Here is a 23,078-nt window from a genome sequence, read left to right as displayed (position 1 = left end):
CACCTGTTTTCTCCAGGGGGCAGTAAGCGAAACTCCAGTTATATAAACACGAGGACGTGTTCTTGCGTTCAAAACACAGCTTGATGGAGCGCAAATTAAACTATGGGATCTCAAGATGTGTTTTTCTAAGTATTAAACTATGTTTAATTTGCAACCAAAGTGAGACGCTCCAAAAGCGTCCGTCTGACGCAGGTGTACATTGACACGTTCTTAGAAAAGCCCTCATAATAAATCTCAGACTGATTGACAAATTCAATTGCAGAATGGATTGATGTGAACTGTAGGCCAATGATTGGTATCTCAGCGAGTATTGACACTGACTATCACCCCTGGAGTCACGAGTTCGAATCCAGGGTGTGCTGAGTGACTCCAGCCAGGTCTCCTAAGCAACCAAATTGACCCGGTTGCTAGGGAGGGTAGAGTCACATGGGGTAACCTCCTCATGGTTGTGATTAGTGGTTCTCACTCTCAATGGGGTGTGTGGTAAGTTGTGCGTGGATCGCGGAGAGTAGCATGAGCCTCCACATGCTGTGAATCTCCACGGTGACATGCACAACGAGTCACGTGATAAGATGCGCAGACTGACGGTCTCAGAAGCGGAGGCAACTTGTTATCTTTACAATGCGTCATCATGTGTCAATCCTTAAGTAGAAAATCTTGTCATATTTATTCGCTAATTTGAGTCAATTTCACTGGTAAAAAAATAAGTACATTTTACTTTTTGAATCTGGTTTTTGAGCTTGAATAATTAATGAGCTTGCATGGTTTCATTATTTGCAAGTTTATTTGTACAGTTTTGATTTTGTTGTTACATTTGGTTAAAATTAATCGTTTATGAATCGTTTAATCGATCTGTTGATTGTTTCCATCAGTGAAGTATTGAAGTTTGCATGCTTGTAAATCATTTGTAGGTCGATTTCCCCAAATAGTGTAAACACTACTCTGCAACATTGACTCAACCAGTGAGGTGATTTCGGGGCGGGATTTGGTCGACCAATTGCAGATGGGTAGTGTTTAGTAAACATGTTTGAAAACGCACATTGTGTTGTCGCTACAGGGGGTCCACTGGGGTCCATGCCCCCTCACTTGGCCCACTGTGGCCTCCCATCTAAAACATTAAATATGACCAAACTATTATATCTTTCCCACATGTTTTCTGTTCAAAACCCATAATGTGCAACTCCATTAGCACTTGCGGATCCATGTGCATTCTAGTGTTCAGCGTTCTCTAGGGCGGCAACTAATTCACAACTAATTTCGTCGGTGACCTTTATTTGAATGATCATTTTATTACTTGCAGGTATATTTTTGAGGTATCATTGAAGAAGGATTTACCTGCGCTTAAGCGTCACATAAAAACAAACCAACCTGTGGCTGGTCACTTAACATTATCAATCAAACAAACATAGTATAATGACAGTTCGTATGAGATGGCGAAATCGTAAGATATCGTACTACTTTTATTCCTGTAGAGACCAACCAATCAACCAACAGAATTTAAAATCAATACAATACAAGCGTCAAATTTTAGCTAGCCTCCTATACAACTCTTTATTTTAAAGGGATAGTTCACCCAAAAATGAAAATTCTCTCATCATTTCCTCACCCTCATGCCATCCCAGATGTGAATGACTTACTTTCTTCTGCTGAACACAAATGAAGATTTTTAGAAGAATATTTCAGCTCTGTAGGTCCATACAATGCAACTGAATGGGTGCCAGAAATTTGATGCTCCAAAAAGCACATAAAGGGAGCATAAATGTAATCCATACGACTCCAGTGGTTTAATCCATGTCTTCAGAAGCGATTTGATATGTGTGGGTGAGAAACGTATTAATATTTTAGTCCATTTTTGCAAGAAATTCTTCTCCCTGCCCAGTAGGGGGCGATATGCATGAAGAATGTGAATCACCAAAAACACAAGAAGAAGAAGAATGTGAAAGTTAAAGTAGAGATTGACTGAGCAGGGAGGAGAATGTATAGTACAAATTTACTAAAATTTTGATCTGTTTCTCACCCACACCTATCAAATCGCTTCTGAAGACATGGATTAAACCACTGGTGTCATATGGATTACTTTTATGCTGACCTATGTGATTTTTGGAGCTTCAACATTTTGGCACCCATTCATTTGCATTGTATGGACCAAAAGAGCTGAGAAATTTTTCTAAAAATCTTCATTTGTGTTCTACAGAAGAAAGAAAGCCATACACATCCGGGATAGCATTAGGATGAGTAAATGATGAGAGAATTTTAATTTTTGGGTGAACTATCCCTTTAAGAAAGGAAACGTCGGTGAACATCTTTGGTTACTCATTCCATATTTATTTATACAACTGATGTATGCCTATAACCTGTAATATACTTCCCCATGGTCTCGTTCAAACCTCCACATAAACAAGACCCGATGTCGCCCACTGGCCTGAACTGACATGAGGGAATGTTTGGATATGCTGATCCTGTGTTTTTCTGACTGGCCATTTCCATTGTTCTGTGTGTGTGTTCTGCAGGGGAATGATTCGCGCGCTCTCGCTGAAGCCGATAACTATCTGGCGTCTGCTTCTGATGTCAGCGAACAGCTCAGAGGCTTCGCGTTTGACCTCAGTCAACAGAATGTGCCCACTGAAAACATCATGCGGAGGTGAGACTCACACGTGTGTCAGTTCATACGCACACACTTGTTTTTATGTCATGGTTGGAACTTCCTACTGACTTCATTTGTTATTAAATTGAGGAAATTAATTTACACACAAATGCAAAATCGGCCAAGCATTTGTGTCTTTGTTTGCATACTTGTGTTGAATATGTTTCTGACCTAAAAGTGCTTGTCATGGCATACCTTTAATGTAACATTATATTCTCTCTCACTGTTTAAGGGTCAACGTCGTGAAGCTCATTTTTTGTCCTGATTTATGAAGTTATTCAAAAATGCATTAAATAATGTCAATATTACTAAATGCGATTCATACAAAACAATTGCTTGAATACACCTCTGCTATGATGAACATATTTCTGAGTTCAAATGTATTTTTATATATATATATTTTTTATGGGGCTTAAAGTCAGGTGGTATAACCATCCAGAGTCCAGACACCGGACACAAAAAAAAAAAAAAAACTATATATATCTCTTAAAAGATACTGTATGTTGGTAGCACTTTCTATGAAGCCCATATTTATAATACATTGTAAAGGCATTATTAATTTAATTCCTTACATTTATATAGCACTTTACATAGTATAAGGGAACTCTCCTCAACCACCACCAGTGTGCAGCATCCACCTGGATGATGCAACAGCAGCCAGTTCAGGGATGGGGATTGTTAGGAGGTCGTGGGGGGAATTTGGCCAGGACACCGGGATTACACCCCTGCTCTTTACAAGAAGGGATTTTTAATGACCACAGAGAGTCGGGACCTCGGTTTAATGTCTCATCTGAAAGACGGTGCTTTTTTTATAAAATGTGTCCCCGTCACTCTACTGGGGCATTAGGACCCACACAGAGTGCAGGGTGAGCACCCACTGCTGGCCTCCCGAATACCTCTTCCTGCAGCAACCACAGTTTTCCCAGGAGGTCTCCCATCCAGGTGCTGGCCAGGCTCAACCCTGCATAGCTATAGTGAGCAACCAGGCAGGAGCTGCAGGGTGATGTGGTGTAGTGGACTAAAGCACATAACTGGTAATCAGAAGGTTGCTGGTTCAATCCCCACAGCCATCACCATTGTGTCCTTGAGCAAGGCACTTTAGTCCAGGTTGCTCCAGGGGGATTGTCCCTGTAATAAGTGCACTGTAAGTCGCTCTGGATAAAAACATCTGCTAAATGCATAAATGTAAATGTGATATGGCTACTGGCATATTAATTAATAATGCATTATAAATGTCTCATAATACACCTTATAATATTTTATAATTTCTCATAAATAGTTGTAACCACAAATATATTACATTATAATACTTACCTATTCATAATTATACTTAGAGTATAATTAATTATAACACAAGCAACATCCAATTTTATCTGCAGAAGTTATAATATAATAGTGACTAAATCAATTCTTATAAGATATTTATAAGTGGTTATAAGACATTGCAAGTCATGCTGGACGTTATAAACATCACACATGCACACAATACAAAATAACACACATTCAATGTACATTTTGAGATATTACGGAAAACACTTGTAAAGCTACAAGGTTAAAATACATCAGAAACTCTCTCTGGATGATGATCACACATGCAAGAGTAATAAAAAATCAGATTGATTTTATACTGAACTCTATTCAATAACCTTTAATGATTGTGCATCTTATTTGGAGACTTATTTCATAAATAATTTCCACTGAATAAGTTTGACTTGTTTTGTATGTTACACGTTTATGTTATGGCTGTTTATAAGAAGATATTGCTTTTGTAACTTTACTTAAAGCAGGTAAAGAACACTTATAATATGATTATACTATACAGCACTTATAACATTAACTTTATTAACTTCTGCTGTGTTAAAATGGGATGTTGCTTGTGTTATAATGCATTATACTCTAAAGTATAACTATAAATAGTGGAAGTCTTATATTGTATTATAACTAGTTATAATTATTTATGAGAAGTTATAACATATTATAAGGTGTATTATGAGACATAATGAATGCAGTATAATACCTTTACAATGCATTATAAATATCGGCTTCATAGAAAGTGTTAACAATATGTTTAAAAATTTACTTGAAATAATAAAGTTGTGTACACTCTCATATTGAGCCCCTCAGAGGACAGGGCGGGAATTTGTTTTCTGAAATTTTTTTGCTTGGCCTCGCAATAAATTTACCATGGTTTTACGACAGTAACCATATTTTCATTATGATATTCGGAGTAAAATCATAGTGATAAAACAGGAAAGTGAAAACTCTGGTAATAAAAATAGTAATTTTGTGGTTATGGTTTTACGATACAAATACTATATTGTAACTATGGTTTTACTATAGTAATATTGTATACTGTAGTAACCATAGTTTTTGGCGGTTTTACTGTAGTATTTTTGTAGTAACAAATAAAAAGTAAGTTAAGTAACCATGTTTTTTTTTGTGGAGAAAACCATGGTTTTTATACAGTATACTGTATTCATATAGTAACCATGGTTTTACTATAGATTAACCTCTTCAACTCTGAAGCATTTTTGGGCTGCCACAAGCCATTTTTCACACTCAAATTTAAAAGCTCACCATTTACACATTTTGTGGACTAACTGCCAAAAATTGGTAAAATTTTTTTCAGAAACCAGAAAAATAAAAAAAAGTCTCCAATTATTCATAAATAATAGTGAATATGTTTAAAATCTTATTATAAATAGAATTTTAAACAAATTTGTAGTTGTTGTCCTAACTTTGTAAGTATGTAATTCTGGTTCTGTTCACCCCGTCTCCCTCCAAATACTCTTATTTTATTCCACTAGATGACAGGAAGCACTAGCAATTTTTCCTCTATCACCTTCAGTCACAAAATGCCGATCTGAAATGTAGGTGGCGCTCTAACACATTTTAGCCCTCACAGATGTGCTCGTCCATAGACATTCAGTCTAATTTTCAGTTCATGCACCACCCTCATTGTTTTGTCGAATATCTCGGCCTCTGAGTGGACTAGAAACTCAATCTAGATGTCATTAGAAAGCTGAGATCCTCCCTTTTGATGATGTATAACATCGTTTATAGTCAATAACATATATTTCTGATGATTTGTTTAGCATGCTTTTCCTGCGGGATTGCATATTTTGTTATGGATATCTAAGATATAACATTGGATTATTCACACAAGCAAGTTCGCAGACAAGTAAAAATGGCTCATTTTTTAGAGTATTTCCACAGGTAAAAGCAGATTTAAAATTTTTAGCTATTTGGGGCTTACAGCAGCAGTTATCGGTGCATAAAAGAGACGTTTGTATTTGATGACTTACAGAAATCATATTTCACTTTGTGATTCTTTTGAAAATCTTTCAAACTGTGGTATTAGTGCAATAAAATAAATTGAGTCAGTCACATTCCTGAGAATAATAGCTTTTATTTGATATATGACTTGTCTATTTAGGTGCTATTTTAAAGACTTTTATATTCATATTAATATTTATACCACATGACCACTAGGTGGCGCTTATTTGCGATGCGGATGTTTTAAGGCCTTATTTTGTTATTTTAAGTAATATAAATGCAGAAGTGATAGTTATCTATGAAAAGTTCAGATTCTATGCTTTTAAATGATGCCTCATATGCCTGACTTACTGTATGTATACGGGGACTTGAGCATTTTAAGCGTAAACTTTTTTCAGGATATAGCGCCACCTTTTGGACCCGATGGTGGGTCCACAGAGTTTAGGAGGTTAACCATGGTAATTCTTGTGGTTATTATGGTTTTACTACAAATAACATGGTTAAAATATGGTTACTGTAGTAAAAACATGGTACATTTTTTGCGAGGGAACACAAAACTATTATTAAAAAACTCCTTCCCTGTCCTTTAAAGGGCTCCGTACTCTCATGTATTCAAGGTGCAAGAAAAGTATTTTAATACCTTTTACTTGATGGTTACACCACATTTTAAAGTCATTAAATCCTTTTTATTTTGTAGAAATCAGAATAGAAAATGCTAGAAATGGTTTAAAAAAATGAACGAAACCAACACGGATACGAAGATTACATTTCTACAAACCTGATACGTGTTTAAAGCCATTTTTTCTTTTTCAAGATTTCTCATTTTAATCACCTTGGACAACCTTATTTGTCAGTGACTCATAATAAAACATAGGGTAAATTATTTAAAATGAATTCTAGCGGGGTGTTTAATGTGCAGTGATTAGCTTGTGTATTATTTACAGCTACTTTTGTATTTTATTTCATAGGTAATGTTAATTTAGCATGAAGGTAAGGTAAAAAGGAGGCGAATGTTGTTTTACTTTGAAGTGCATATTTTCACTGTAACATTCTCTTGTTCTCTCTGTGTGTTTACAGTGTGAATATATTTACGGATCAGATCAGAGAGCTCAGTGCTGCTCTAAACGGCCCTCAACAACAGAAGTGGACCACCAGAACGATCAGACGCAGCGTGAGTCGAGAGGAACCCAACAGATACTTCACTGAGGCCATGGGCTGGATTACACAACAGAAGGTACACAACATCATCTCTGCACCTCACAGCTGTTTAAGAGCTTATAAACATGTTGCATAGCCTTACTCAGGCACGACGTGACACGTTCCCGGAACATATTTGTGTTTAAAGGAATATTTCACCCAAAAGTGGATGCATTTGGTCATCTTTTACTCACCCTCATGTTGTTCCAAACTTGTTTGACTTTCTTTTTTCCGTGGAGCACAAAAGATGTTTAGTAGAGAATGTTCATGCTGCTATTTTCCATACAGTGAAAGTGAATGGGGACTGATGCTCATGAGCTACAAAGAGGACAAAAATCCTTGTCTTGTGCGCTCTATTCCAGGTCTTCTGAAGCCATACGGAAGACAGATATTTAAGCTGTTATTCACTGAAAATCTTCTCTGCTGCAGCTCTCAAATGAAACATGGCGGCATTAGACAATTGGTCACGAGAGACGCGAGAATCAATGGCATTTGAGCGTCAGTGGAGGGGAAGATTATCAGTGAATAACGACTTAAATTTCACTCTGTTGCTCACACAAAGGATTCATGTGACTTTAGAAGAGTTGGAATGTGCCGTACGATTCATATGGGCTACTTTTAAAGCATTTTATTGTGCTTTTTTATACTTTTTGGAGCTCTGTTTACATTTACTTTCATTGAAAAGTTAGAGTTAAGCAGTGTCAGGAATTAAGGGGGGCTTGGGGCAAAAATGCCACCAAAAATGCCCCATAATTCAATACGTAGGTGCAAAAAATGCCTTAGTAATTAATTGTTCTATTTTTTATTTTTAACATATGAAATACTGTAGTTCTTAATATTTTATTATTGTTATATCATGGCATAAAATATAAGTAATTTGATTAAATAATTAGGGTAAGAGGTATTAAATTCTCAATCCTAAGAATTTGTATTAATGAATTAATTAAATTGACATATTTGACATAAATGAATGAGACACAGTTTGTTGGTTAGACAAAAATAAATCCCATCATAAAGATAAAAATGGGGGCAAATATAATTTCTGACACTGTTACAGTTTGTTATTTTGGACAGACCGGCTGAGAGGGAAAAATGAAAGAAAAACTGTGACCAAAGTGCGAACAAAACGAATCCCGGCAAGCATTAAACTGAGATTAGTCTGTGGCGTCCTGCCAAGAAACACTTTAAGTCCTTCACAGTAAAAACACAGCAGTAAATCAGATTCCACACACCCTAGAAACACTGTTTGCCTGACTCAAACTACATACAGTACCCTCCATTACTGAGATGTTGTCACATGAATTCACATGACAGAATGACAGGACCGTGACACTATTAAAATATAATTAGTCAAATTAATATTTTCGTTATGTACCTAGATAAAAATTCCTCTGGATAATTAACAGCACTAGCTGGGAGAGAATTTCTTTCATATGTAAGCAAAAGGGACATTAACTGAAATATACCCAAATGAATACCCATATCGAATCGAAATCGAATTGAATCGAGTGCTTGTGAATCGGAATCGAATCGGGAAATCTGAATCAATACCCAGCCCTATTTCGCAAGTTTTTACACACAGTTTTTCAAAGTAAATTTTAATGGTATAAAATGTAGTACTTAACTTCGTGACATAATATTGACTAAAGTAAGTACATTTTACATGGTACTTAAATATATTTAGTATAAGTTAAATGAACATTTTATTGGAACGTTTCACATTTCGAATTTTCCTTATAAACACATATTTAGTCATTTACCACATGACATAAGGAAGCCTTCAACATGGAAGCTTAAGGCCGAAACATACTTCACGCAAGTACGCAAATGCAAGCGCTTGGCCAATGCATGGTCCCATTGTACATACATTACGTGCGCTCTTGCGCTGCTCTGCAGTTACAAACCTCTGACCACAAGAGGGCAGTAGATCTTTTTCCCATTTTACTTTTTTGCGCTCTATTATCATGTAGTAATAGACTGATATACTGTAATGATTGATGAATGTCTAGTTCTTTTTGAAGTTGTTTTTAATTAACGTTCTCTCAAATGTGTGTGTGCAGCGATTGATTGAGACATCATCATGGGGAGAAGACATGTTGGCCATCGAGCAGCAGATTACCAATCACATTGCCTTCCAAAGCTCCATTCAGAGGAGTGTGGTGGTTGACCGAGCTCGAGCAGATCTGGTGAGGGAACACACATGTGGTGTCTGCAATCATAACAGCTATTTGACATTTTTGTGCAGTCTTTCAAATGCGCTCAGATAAGTGTATGAATTCATGTTCTTACTTTAGATGCGAGCTAAAGACCAAAACGCAGATGTAAACAAATCCTATCTGAACAAAATGGAACAAGAATGGGACAGTCTGCAGGTAAGACCAGTTTAAATTAAGTACAAACATACACAGTCCAGCTAAAAACACTTTTGTAAGTGAGAAAAGACAAGCTGAATGCATCATGATTTGTTACTTTTCAGAAAGCGTCGTACCAGAGAGGCATTCAGCTGCAGGAACTGAGGACCATCATCGAGGAGATATCCAATCAGATCATGTGGGTGAATGACAGAGAGGAAGAGGAGCTGGTGTTCGACTGGGGCGATAAAAACATTGACGCCTACATCCTGAAAAAAGAGGAGAGCTTTTCAGTAAGACCAGATGCAAACACATACAAACAGCCTCACGGTTAACGCAAATATTTCTGGTTATTTTCAAACTAATGTCCATTTACTGTGTTTATGGCATGTTGTTGTTAACCCTTTAAGCTCTGAAGGTGTTTTGAAAGATTTCCTGTTTCAGGGGCTTACCCAAAATTAAAGGCTTATAACTTGACAAAAAAACTAAACAAGGAGGGTCAAGTGTTTGGTATCGTTGTAAAGAAAACTTTTCACATTTTTAATGATATACACCAATCAGCCACAACATTAAAACCACCTGCCTAATATTGTGTAGGACCCCCCCCGCAGTTACAGAAATACTCAAACCAGCCCATCTGGCACCAACAATCATGCCACGGCCCAAACCACTGAGGTCACATTTTTCCCCATTCTGATGGTTGATGTGAACATTATGTTGGGCCTCATGTATTCAGATGGAAGACAAAGGCAGGCCTAACAGTCGTAAAACCTAACTCAGCCCCCACACATTCCATGTCGTAAATTATACTGATAAAAATCAAACAAAGGGAGTCCAAAACAGACTACAAACCCATGAAGCCTTGCTCACTAAAGGATCGAGCGCTCAACTCCTATTGGATGAGGCACACAACAGAACGTCCCTCAAACATGACATCATCAGGAGTTCAAATAATTCTGAAATGCTTAAAGATTTCGCTTCCAGCGACTTCGTTCACCGAATAAAGACGTAGCTTTTTGCTGCTCTCCGGTGCAGCCTCGTGGCACAAGGGAGTAATGTCCAACTTGAAACTGTAGCCATACAATCTCCATCTCGCTGGACGAGTTGAGATTACTCTGTGTTCAACCGAACACTCTAACGGATCCGAAGGAGACCGCCGAGCAATTCGCATCTTCATCCGTTGGCCTACAGAAGTGAAGAGATTAAAGATTTCTCTTCCATCTTCAATCAAGTCGACATTTCAGAGTTCTCCGCCAGCCCGCCGACAATCAACAGCCGTACCGCCCGCCGACAGAGCGAGGAAACGGCCTCCCGTCATCACACGAGCCTCAAGGAACCGGGTCAAAGTTAAAGGACGGAGGAAAACACATTCTACCTGTGTCCTCATGGGATTCAAGTAAGAGGTTTACGTCTGGGCAGAGATAGAATATTATAGTGTGTTATTCTTGTGTTTCAAGGTTTTTGCTTGTACAGTTTACGGACCGCCATGTCCGCTCATTATTAATACTCAGGGTATTAATTATCACGAATTTGTTTTGCTGTATTGTGGTCCAACCAAATTGGATTGTTGTGCAATTTCGCCGTCGCGGGTGAGACAGAAACTAAGTTCATCCATTAGAGTCAAATAACATGGGACTTTTACGAGCCCCGCTCGTAAAACCACGTCTCTGAGTGATGAACACGGCTGCTTTCTCTCCCGCTATCGCGAAATCAGCTTTCGGGCTGTCACTTAATAATCTCTCTCTCTCTCTCTCTCTCACTAACCACACTGACACACACACACCTTATGTGTTATAGGATTATTTTATTTCCATATCTAATCATATCACTGTTTAGTTTGTAGTTGTAAGTCGGAAGTTTATTGACTGCATTGTATTAATTATTAATTGATATTACTGCATAAATAAACTTTGTTTATATTACAAAGAGAAGTGTTTTGGTTTGTTTTGCATACGCCTGTGTCGTGCTGACGGGATGTCAGCGCTCGGATTCAAACCTTCATTCATTGTTTTTTTTCCCGAAAATCGATATTCTTCGGATGTCGATTTTCCTAAGAAAACAATCTAATATTGAGACTGTTTTACTATCTGGTTATTAGTCCCTGATTCCAGGGTGGTGCCCCGTCAATGTTAATCCTTATTAATATTCTATTGATTTTTGATAATTGATAATTATCTTTGATTGAATTTGAATGACCAATAAGCTAGTGTTAATTTTAATTAATGTTTCATCGATGTTAACAATTAACGACTATCTTTGATAATTGTTGATTTAAAGGATTAAAAAAAGCTAACACTGATTCTCATCAATGTTCTATTGATTTTAATAATGAATAATTATCTTTGATAATTATTAATTATTGCTAATAAACAAACTTGCTCCTAAACGTAGCGCACTACATTTACTGGAGCCCCATATGAGGTTTTAATGAGTTAGATCCAATTAATTAATTTAAATATTAATTAATAACTACAGAAATAATTATTAATTATTTCTGATAGTAACACTGATCTAAACAACCAGTAAAGCCCGACAATTAACTAAAGCTCCTGACCCGTATCTGCATGATTTTATGCACTGCACTGCTGCCACACGATTGGCTGATTAGATAATCACATGGATGATTGTTGGTGCCAGACGGGCTAGTTTGAGTATTTCTGGGACTTTCACACACAACAGTCTCTAGAATTTACTCCGAATGGTGCCAAAAACAAAAAACATCCAGTGAGCGGCAGTTGTGTGGATGGAAACACCTTGTTGATGTGAGAGGTCAACAGAGAATGACCAGACTGGTTCAAACTGACAAAGTCTACGATAACTCAGATAACCGCTCTGTATAATTGTGGTGAGAAGAATAGCGTGTCTGAATGCTATTCTGAGATGCGGGTTGGCGCTGTTTTGGCAGCACAAGGGGGACCTACACAATATTAGGCAGGTGGTTTTAATGTTGTGGCTGATCAGTGTAGAGTATGATAAATTCTGAGAGTCTCAGCCTAAGAAACTGCTGAAAAATCCCAAAAATAATTGAGCCAAAAATGTACCTTTTTCCCCTTATTTTTGACATTATATATCTCTGGGTGTAAATAAGGTAGCTCAGAATAACTGCTTTTGTTTTGTTCCCAGTCATGTCAACTGTATCTGAGAAAATGTTTGTGTTGATACGACAAAGCAATAAAAAGTTATAGCATTACAAAAATAATTTATCATAGTGTCCAAAAATGTGTCCATGTGTGGATAAGCCTCTCAAACAAATAAAACATGCTGATTGTGGTTGCATATGATGGAGTGAGGTCGCGTTTCCCGTAGCTCCACCGGGTAGCATCAAAAGTTTTTTAATCTACCCTATTTTATGGAAATTGCTACTTTAAAATATATTATTAGTATTTGTTGATCCCCGTTGTCCTTCTGAAGGACAATTAATGGCCGTAAACCGTCTTTGTATGGCTACCAAAACAAGCAGCAGATAAAGATATATCGGACTTTAACGGCTGGTCTGTAACCCGAACATTTCTATTGGTCTATATTATCAAAAACATAAACAAAACCTTGGCCACCTGATAGATCACTATAATGGGTGATAAAAAGGAAACCACCTCCAAGACTTGGTCTAAAAAGATCCTTATGGAGACAGGCCTCACTGGAGCCCCGACCTTGCCTAAGCAACCAACCCCGCAAAACGACTCGCCAAGTGGGGAGGATAATGGTGAAGACCAGGGCGTGCCACTCAACCTTGGGACGTTCACCAAAGCACTGGAAGGACTGAAAAGGGACATATATGATAAACTGGACTGAAACATCTATTCATTTTTCAAAATGCTGCATTCTGAAATTACTTTAATAAAAGAGGAGATTAAATCTTCCGTGGCTTCACTACAGACAACTGTGAACTCACAGGGCTCTACCATAAAGGACCTTGAGCTCTCAGCTACCACCTGTAGTGATGACTTAACTGCTCTCAGCAGCATAGTGGATGTTGTTAAAGGCAGTAAAATGCTCCATAAAGTTAAAATGCCCCAAGTTAAATGTGAAGACCTAGAGGGAAGGTCAAGACGCAATAACATCTGCTTGGTGGGTGTCCCGGAGGGTCTGGAGGGACCCTGCCTGAGTGAGTTTATCTCCCAACTTTTGCAGGACATGCTGAGCCTGGATAAAACGCCCCTCTCAGACCGTTCCCACAGATTCCTTCAGGGGAAATCTAAGGACGGGGGCCCACCACGAGCCTTTGTCTTCAGAGTTCTTTATTTCCACGAGAACAAAGAACAGATCCTGCGCCGGGCGGGGGGAGCTGCCCCTCTTCTATACCAAGGCAAGAGACTGTTCATCTTTCCTGACATTCCCCCATCCATGGCCAAAAAACGTTTAAGTTTGGAAATGCCAAGCACCTTCTGCATTCCTGCACGGGCATCAGGTTTGGACTCTTCTACCCGGATGAGCTGAGGATCACTCTACCTAACGGAGTTCTCCGCAAGTTCACCGACCCTGCTGCTACAGTTGACTTTATTAACAGGGACCTGAGGAGGGCCGTTCCTCCGACCCAAAGTGACAGGATTGACGGTGTTGACATTTCACCTGCAATCAGCATATCCTTGGAGAGTCAATGTTGGTAAACCTATGTTAAATGAACCCTCCCAACACTATCTTCAGATAGAATGTATTCAGTTTTTTTTTTTATAATATCCCTAAACCTATGTTAAATGAACCTTTTCAACATAATTTTCAGAAAGGATTTGTTCAGCTTTTTTGATGATATCCTGTCTAGCACCTCTTATGTATGCTTGAGGTGAAGGTTTATTTATTATTATTAATATGTATTGAATTTTCCTTTTTTTATTTTTATTGCACTTGGTTTCTACGAAAGACACTGTAGGGCACAAATGGTCATGCTGCTTAAGTTAATGGCTCTGCGTCTCCTATTTATTTTGTTAATACTAGTAAACTGTGATTTTAGTCTAGTCAAGTCATTTTTATTTGTATAGCGCTCTTCACAACACACATTGTTTTAAAGCAGCTTTACAGGAAATCATGCATTAACAAAAACAAAAAATGAAACTGTAATATCTATAATGTCTTAGAGTCATCATTGTGTACTTTGATTAAATATGATTGTAAAAATATGTATAGAAATAAAATAATTAAATAATAATTGTATTTAGACCCCCAGTGAGCAAGCTGAAGGTGACTGTGGCAAGGAACACAAAACTCCATAAGATGTTGATTAATGGAGAAAAATAACCTTGGGAGAAACCAGACTCACTGTGGGGCCAGTTCCCCTCTGGCTTACATCATGAATATAATGCCAATATTAGTTATTTATGTGCAGTGCAAGTCATGGTTTTAAATTTGTAAATTAAGTAAGTGTTTAGGGCTACACACACTTTTATTCTTTTCAAAAGATGACTCAACAACCTAACCTTAAAGGGCATCCAGCTGGGAATATACTTAGGTTTTATAGTTGGAACTCTAAAGGATTAAACCAACCAATTAAGAGCGGTAGAGTGCTCCAACATCTCCAGCATATGGTTGCTCAGATTGCGTTCTTGCAGGAGACTCACTTGAAGGTCTCAGATCACTATTGGTTGCGGAAGAGTTGGGTTGGCCAACTATACCATTCGGCTTATCAAAGTATGGCTAGAGGCGCTGCTATTCTAATACACAAATCTGTACCTTTTGTTCCCTCCAATGTCATCTCAGCATCTATAACACTAAGTTCATTTTTGCCAGCATATATGTGCCAAACTGGGACGACGATACCTTTTTTCGCATTTTTTTCAGGAATTCTCTGTTACAGACTCCTGGCATTTTTTCAACCCCACAGATAGAAAGTATTCATATTTCTCCCCTGTTCATCATACTTACACCCGCATTGATTACTTTTTTTAGACAACAGACTCATACCCTCTGTTCACTCATGTTCACACAACTCCATTGTCATACCGGATCATGATCCTCTGACCTTAGACTTCGCAGTAGAAGGAGGGCCTGAGTCCTGCACACCTGCGTTTCAATCCACGCTTGCTGTCTGATGACAAATTTGTCTCATTCCTGACTGCTCAGATTGATTTCTTTAGTGCCACAAATGAGACACCTGGTGTCTCACCATCTCTTCTCTGGGAGACCTTTAAGGCCTACATTAGGGGACAAGTTATGTCATATACTAGTTTTGATAGGAAACAGAGGAAAAAGAGACTGTCCGAGCTGTTGATTCAGATATCACAGCTAGACAATATATATATGCAATTTTACCTTCCCTGATGGTATACAAGGATTGCCTCTTCCACAGGTGGAATTTGATAATTTGTCAACTGCTCAAGTTGAGGACATGCCACTTAAATCACGATATACACATTACGAGTATGGGGATAAGGCAAGTAAATTATTTGCTAATTAATAATCAATTTAGGGGCTTCAATGCCACTCTCTACACTTCCAAACAGTTAACTGATCCTTCAATCCTTGACTCATTTTTTAGCAGTCTTGCTGTCCCCACCATTGATACACCTTCCAAGCTCCAATTAGAGGAGCCCATAACAATTGAGGAGATTTCCCAAGCAGCGGGGGCAATGCAGTGTTCCAAATGTTCTGGACCAGACGGGTTTCCTGTTGAGTTTTACAAGAAGTTCATGGTTAATATAGCCCCCCTCCTGATCAACATGTTCACCTGTTCATTGGACACCACATCTCTCCTGCAATCCTTTTCTCAGGCCTCATTAATACTAAAAAAGAACAAAGACCCCCCACAAAGATTTCCTGCGGCTCCTACCGCCCAATTTCATTACTTAACATGGACTACAAAATATTAGCTAAGCTACTGGCTATGCATCTAGAAATGGTCCTGCCATCTATAATTTCCCCTGACCAGACAGGCTTTTTTAAGAACAGACATGCTTTTTCAAATGTTAGATGCTTATTTAATGTTATGTATAACCCCTCAAACTCAAAGGATCACTAATTTGTAATCTCGCTGGAAGGCTTTCGATGGAGTGGAGTGGGGATAACTCTTCCGTACGCTGGAGAAATTCGGCTTTGGCGAGAGATTCATTGCTTGGGTCAACTTATTGTACATTTCCCCACTTGTGTCTGTCAGAACAAATAACAACCACTCGAAATATTTCCCTCTTTTTAGGGGCACGAGACAGGGTTGCCTGATGTCCCCTTTGCTCTTCGCCGTCGCCATTGAGCCCTCGCTATTGTGCTCCGATCTAACCCTCATATCACTGGTATGACCACCAGATACGGCAATGAGCAGAGAGTATCGCTTTACGCGGATGGACTTACTTCTCTATGTCTCCAGGCCTGAAAAATCAATACCTACTGTGCTTTCTGTTCTTAACTCATTTGGTCTTATCTCGGGCTTCAAGCTGAATCTTAATAAGAGTGAACTCTTCCCTTTAAATGCTGCAGCTCGCAAATACCCTCACACAATACCATTCAGAATAGTTTGGGACACTTTCATGTACATGGGTGTTCAAGTCACTGCCAAATTTAAGAATCTTTTCAAGTATAATTTTACCCCTCTCCTCACTTGAGTACAGCAGGACTTTAAGAGATGGTCATTACTCCCTTTATCTCTAGCTGGTCAAATTAATTCAGTTAAAATGAATATTCTGCCCAAATTTTCCTTCTTATTTCAATATCTTCTGACCTTTATCCTAAAATCCTTTTTTCAAAAACTTGACAGGATTATCTCAGGATTTATCTGGAATAAAAAGAATCCAAGAATTCGCAAAGTGTACCTGCAGAGACCAAAGAAGTTGGGGGGCATGGCCCTACCAAATTTTAGGCGGCTAATGTCCGCACTCTTTTATATTGGTTACGTGCAGATAGTCTGCATACTGACCTAGCTTGGTTGAGGCTGGAAGCGTCTTCCTGTAGGCCATCTTCATTGGCTGCTTTGGTTTATACCCCCGGTGGTCCAAACAGCTCAGAATACTGCAAAAACACTTTAGTTAAGTCGACTCTCAAAATTTGGAACCAGTTTAGTTGCCACTTTAGACTGCAAACGTATGATTTATATATTGAGGGCACCTTTGCGTCCTTCCAACAGATTTCAGCTAAATTTAACATCCCAAAAAGTCTTTTTTTTTTTTTACATTTGCAGGTTCGTAGCTTTGACCAGGGTACAAGTTCCCAATTTCCTTCTCAGCCTGCTAGGGGTATGGAGGGACGGACATAAAAATAATGTGGGACACAGGAACTCTAACTGGGAGTGTGCTGGATTGAATAAGACAGAGGCTGATACAGTGTGAAAATTACAAGTGATGTTTATTACAAAAAGTGACATAAATGTATGCACAATATTTAGTCATTTTGATGTAGTGAAAACCCAGAGTGGCTATATGCAATATATACAAAACAAGACAGTCTGCAGAACACAGAGAGGAGGGACATAAGCGGTGCCAAATCAGAGAAAAAAACAAACAAAAACACCAACTAACTTCAGTCTCCCACAACCCCCTAACCTATCTAGCAATGAAAACAACACAGAAAAGAAAATTGTCTTCAGCGCCCGTGGCGCTCTATCTAAACTACACTAGCTACTCAGAACAAAACATACAAGAGTAGCACTCGCTCCTTACCTGATGTGTCTATACAAACAAACTACTACGTGTTGCAATATGTAGGTCATGTGACGTACTTCCCTGTCCACTCCGCTCTGGTCTGGGAAAGTTTTGAAGTAGGCCAGTTTGGATGAACAGTTGAAAGGAGTAACAAAAATGAACGTCCAGCAACTCAACAACAAGTAATGTTTTACAAAGTAAAGAAAACAAAAACACACCAAAAAGTAAACAATCGAAGTTTAGCTCAAAGAACTAGTCAAGACAAAAACAACAATGAATGTTGACTTTCTAGCACACACTAGCCGAATAATGAGTGTAAGGACATTGGTGGTGGCGTAGTGGACTAAAGCCCATAACTGGTAATCAGAAGGCTGCAGGTTTGATCCCCACAGCCACCACCATTGCAAGGCACTTAACTCCAGGTTGCTCCAGGGGTATTGTCCCTGTAATAAGGGCACTGTAAGTCGCTTTGGATAAAAGCATCTGCCAAATGCATTAATGTAAATGTAAAATGTAAGGACATCTTCCTCGTTCCTCACTAACCCGGGTCTTTATACGCTAGGAGCGCTTCTTGATTGGTGCACAGAAGAAATGACACAAGTATGGCAGATGATGATTGATAGGGAGAGTGTCCAATAAAAGGTCCTGAGAGATGTGACAGCAAAGAAACAGAGAAAAACATAGGGAGAAAAACACAACTGACAAAACACAGCTCTAGGGATGTAACACAAACATACCTATTTTGTGTTCGTCAAGACTGTAGTTGTTAATATTTTGACTATATTTTTTTTTCTCATGGGCCCGTCAGAGCTTAAAGGGTTAACCACAAAAAATAATTTTGTGTTTACAGTGATAAGAATCAGAGGTAGACCGATATATCGGTTTTACCGATTAATCAGTGCCGATAGTAGTGGTTATCGGCAAAAATCTATGATAATAGTTTTTTATTTTATTATTATTATTATTCCTCCATGTTCCTCTGTTGCCTGTGCAATGTTCATCCATATTTTTATCCTCACTTCAGTGCATATTTTGTTATTTTGATTAGATAATTAAGTGTTTTTAATTGAAATGAGGGCATGCAAAGAAAAGTGTGACTATGTTGAAACATGCCTGTCAATAATAATTAATTTTGCCCTCTCTATAAACTGACTTCAAAATTATTGTCTGATTAATCGGTTAACGGCCAGTTCCACCTCTTTAGTTATCGGTATCAGCAAAATCCACTATCGGTCGACCTCTAATAATAATATGATTCCATTGCAGTGAATGTAGCATAAATAAAGAGAAACTTAAACTGAATTAAGAGTGTGTTTATTTCTCTTTTAGAAACTGATGAGTGAACTGGAGCTGAAGGAAATTGATCTGAATGTTCTTAAAGGGAAGGTGGACACTCTGCTAAAGAACAAACACCCTGCATCTGATAAGATCCAGGTAAATGTGTTTCTGATCCACTTGTGTTGTGTTTACACTGTCTGTTGTTACTGACTCTGAGAACTGATGTGTGTTTTTCAAAGGCTTATATGGAGACGCTACAGACACAGTGGAGCTGGCTACTACAGATCACCAAATGCATTAATGTCCATCTGAAGGGAAATGCACAATACAGCCAGGTAACACACACACATACACTAAAGGCCCGATATGCTTCCGGAGAAGTTCTTCTTCATTCTTCGTTCTTTGTTCAGGGGTAAAAGAAGTTCTAAACAGACCAGCAACACCGCCACACCACTTTTTAAATATGCACATTTAAATATGAGGATGCTCAGTAAAACCTTAACTACTGTGACATTAAAACGTGTTATCATTGACTTTATGCCTCATTCTATGAGTAAAAGAAGCTGTTTTAACCATTTGATGATGATTTAAAGTAATATATATGCAGTTGATAATGTTTAATTTGTCTTGTTTACATTCTGAATTCATGAAGCTAATGCGCTAACATGCTATACGAGGCCATAATATGCACCGATTACACTCTGTTATTGTCATTTATGATGACACTGATACTACTGCAAAGATGGGTGAATAAAAGAGTGTTAATGTGCAGAATAAAGACAAAAGAATGATGATAAGAGAGGCATATCTTTGGGCATTTGAGAGTATTTGATTTCTTTTGTAGACTAATTAAAATTCGCAGGACATGTTCTCGGAAAATCGTACAGATGTAGGTAAATTTGCACCGGCTTGCTAATAACTGCACGCCGGTGTGTTCATGTTGACTGATCTTGACTGACTGAACAATGTAAACAAAATGAGCCGTCGGCCTCAAGATAGGTGGAGCTCCAGGTCACACCTACCGATGACGTGGACCAATGGCAGTAAGACGGCGTTAAGCAACCGGTTAGACATTGTCCTAAAAGTTCCAGTGAAACGAATGCAAAAACACATTATTTTTGGCCAGATTTTCTTCTAAATGACGTCACACCCGTTCGTTCTTCGATTTCGTATGAAGTATATCGTGGCCTTTATGGACGTGAGGGTTGTGCATTTGGTCAATTTGCCTCTCAAATATTACATGGATAAACCAGCCAAGTTTTTGCAATGGAGCGTTTTTTTTTGTTGTTATTCTGTGTTGGACTACGTTTAATCAGTTTGACAAAATGGGTTGCAAATTTTCCGCCGTGCTTTTTTTTTCTTTTTTTTTTTTTTTACATCCGTAAAATATTGTAAGGCTTGGCACTTTTCTTTACCACTGTGGCCTTGGCTTACTAACTGTGGGTCTTTGTAAAGCTGATTTGGAACTATACGTATTGTTATACAAATTACAATACAAATAAAAAAATTATAATAAAAACATTCCGGAGTGAGTTCCATCAGCATGTTTTGGAATTGAAAGTTCAGTTTACGCTTTTTTGTGTTTTTTTTATTTTTTTTTTTATTATTGTGCGTGTTCTGTCTGCACTTTTTTTTTGATGAAGCGAGTTCCTTCTGTGGTTTTATTTATTTATTTATTTATTTATTTATTGGAATTATATGAGTTCTGTCTACACTTTTTGTGATGGGAATGAGTTATGTCTCCTTTTTTTAATTTTTGGAATTGAGTGAGTTCTGTACGTGCTTTTTTCAAGGTAGTTGTAGGTGTTTTTTGAAATGTATTAAGTTCTGTTTTTTTTCTGCTATTACACGATTTTTGTCTGCACCTTTTTTATGTGAGTTCTGTGCATTTTCTGACATTTTATTAAGTTCTGTCTACACTTTTTCAGTTTTTGTTTTTTTAATCATGCGAGTTCTATCTTTTTTTTGTGATGGAATGAGTTACAGCTGCTGTCTTTTTTTGTTTGTTTTTTTAGATTAAATTAGTTCTGTGTCCAGTTTTTTTAAGCTGGTTCTGTGCATTTTTTGGAATTTGTATTAAGTTCTGTCTGTTTTTTTTTTTATTTATTTTTTTTATTTTTTTAGATTATGTGAGTTTTGTTTGCTCTTTTTGTGATGGAATGAGTTACATCTGCGTTTATGTTTATTGTTTTAGAAATTCTGTCTATGCTTTTTTGCTGGGGTTTTTGTTTGTTTGTTTGTTTTGTGTTTTTGGTAATTCCGTAAGTTCTGTTTGCCATTTTTGAGATGGAACAATTCCATTTGTTCCAGTTGCGAGTTCTGTTTTTTTTGATGCCGTGTCAAGCTGAAACTAATGAAACTTTTAAAAACAAGTCTGAAGACGTTCCATTGCACTCCATCAAGCTGTTTATATACGTGAAAACACGTCCTCTAAAAAGTCACGCAATTATTGTGTTTTCATGATGGATCGTTTCTGTCACATGTTAGTAATTGTCCATTGCAATACGATTACATTCATGGTTATGCTTGTTTACGTTAATGTTAACTTTATTAATTTGTTTCTGTAGTTCTTCAAGGAGACGACTGACATGAACGCCAAACTCCAGAAAGAGCATGACAACATCCGCAAGAACTTTTCCGTCGATAAGTCGACACCGCTGCACAGCTTACTAGAACTTATACAGGGTCTGGAGGTAACAGCTTCATTCCCAAGTATTAGTATGAACAGAGAGATGGATGCAGGTGTTTTAAGCCTGTGACGTGTGTGTGTTTATCAGAGAGAGCGTGAGCGTTTGACACAGCAGAGGGAGATGGTCCAACAGCTGGTGATGAAATCCAAGAACATTATCAGACTGAAGCCGAGAAACCCAGAGGAGAAAATCACCAGCCAATCACATGTGCTTGTGCGTGCGCTGTGTGACTTCAGACAAGACGAGGTGACACACATAAAAACATACATACTTTTAAAACTCAAAACACACATACATACCTATATGAACTTAAATAAGCGAAACTGCACCTGTCACAGAAACATCAAACCGTGATTTTGATCCTCATATTTTTATTCTTCGTGGCTTCATGAATATTTCACATACAGTATGATTCACCACAGGCTTTAGACCTCCTACATGAACTTCTGATGGGAAATTTTCCACTGTCTTTTTTCATAGAGGAATCTAACACAATTTTGTCCATTAGGTAAGAAAAAAAAATGTTTGTAGATGTTTTTTTTTTCTTTCTTTAACCTCCTGAGACCCGAGCGTAACTGCTGTGTGCATTTTCCATTTCCCTTTTTGGATTTGATTTCTTACTAGAGGCACTTTTGTTGGTGCTGTGTCCATAGGAGCGCTTCTCGGAAATTGACGGCATGCTGTTGTGTCACATGACTCGGTGTGCCAGAAGTTTAACCCTTAAATGACAGTCTAGAGTCTTATGAACTGTATTCAGTCGGTTTTTACTCATTTAAATTTTGCATTGCGTATATCGAATCCAAAATATTGAGGCCGCGGGGTCGCACGAGGTTAAACCCCAACAAATGATGTTAGATTTCTGTGAAAAGAAGACTTAATATCTTATTCCAGTCTGCTTCTCAGTAGTATCTTGTTTAAAGGATGTTTAGTTCTTTTTACCTAAGGAACTGGACAAAAATACTCAGTAAAAAATGGCTTTTTGCAGGGCATTAGCGAGAGTCACTACTAAATGTATCATTCTTACAATTCAGTAGCTAATAAAGTAACAAATTCATAGTTCATAAAACCATTCTAAAGTTAATTG

The 23,078-nt window shown here is 37.9% G+C and overlaps 1 protein-coding gene across 2 annotated transcripts in view; it reads left to right on the top strand.

Moving 5' to 3' along the window:
- LOC127409598 (desmoplakin-like) overlaps positions 1-23,078 on the top strand; it is a 48,931-nt gene that overhangs the window by 4,431 nt on the left and 21,422 nt on the right. For both annotated transcript variants that reach the window (XM_051644264.1, XM_051644261.1), the window contains exons 3-11: positions 2,511-2,641; positions 6,998-7,154; positions 9,178-9,303; positions 9,412-9,489; positions 9,594-9,761; positions 19,356-19,460; positions 19,544-19,639; positions 21,872-21,997; positions 22,082-22,240. In XM_051644264.1, the coding sequence (XP_051500224.1) occupies positions 2,511-2,641; positions 6,998-7,154; positions 9,178-9,303; positions 9,412-9,489; positions 9,594-9,761; positions 19,356-19,460; positions 19,544-19,639; positions 21,872-21,997; positions 22,082-22,240 (1,146 nt within the window). The remainder of the gene's footprint in view (positions 1-2,510; positions 2,642-6,997; positions 7,155-9,177; positions 9,304-9,411; positions 9,490-9,593; positions 9,762-19,355; positions 19,461-19,543; positions 19,640-21,871; positions 21,998-22,081; positions 22,241-23,078) is intronic.

The sequence above is a fragment of the Myxocyprinus asiaticus genome, chromosome 19 (genome assembly GCF_019703515.2).
Source record: "Myxocyprinus asiaticus isolate MX2 ecotype Aquarium Trade chromosome 19, UBuf_Myxa_2, whole genome shotgun sequence".
In the NCBI taxonomy this organism is placed as follows: domain Eukaryota; kingdom Metazoa; phylum Chordata; class Actinopteri; order Cypriniformes; family Catostomidae; genus Myxocyprinus; species Myxocyprinus asiaticus.
The sequence above is the reverse complement of the archived record's forward strand: the minus strand, read 5'-3'. Positions and strand labels throughout refer to the sequence as shown.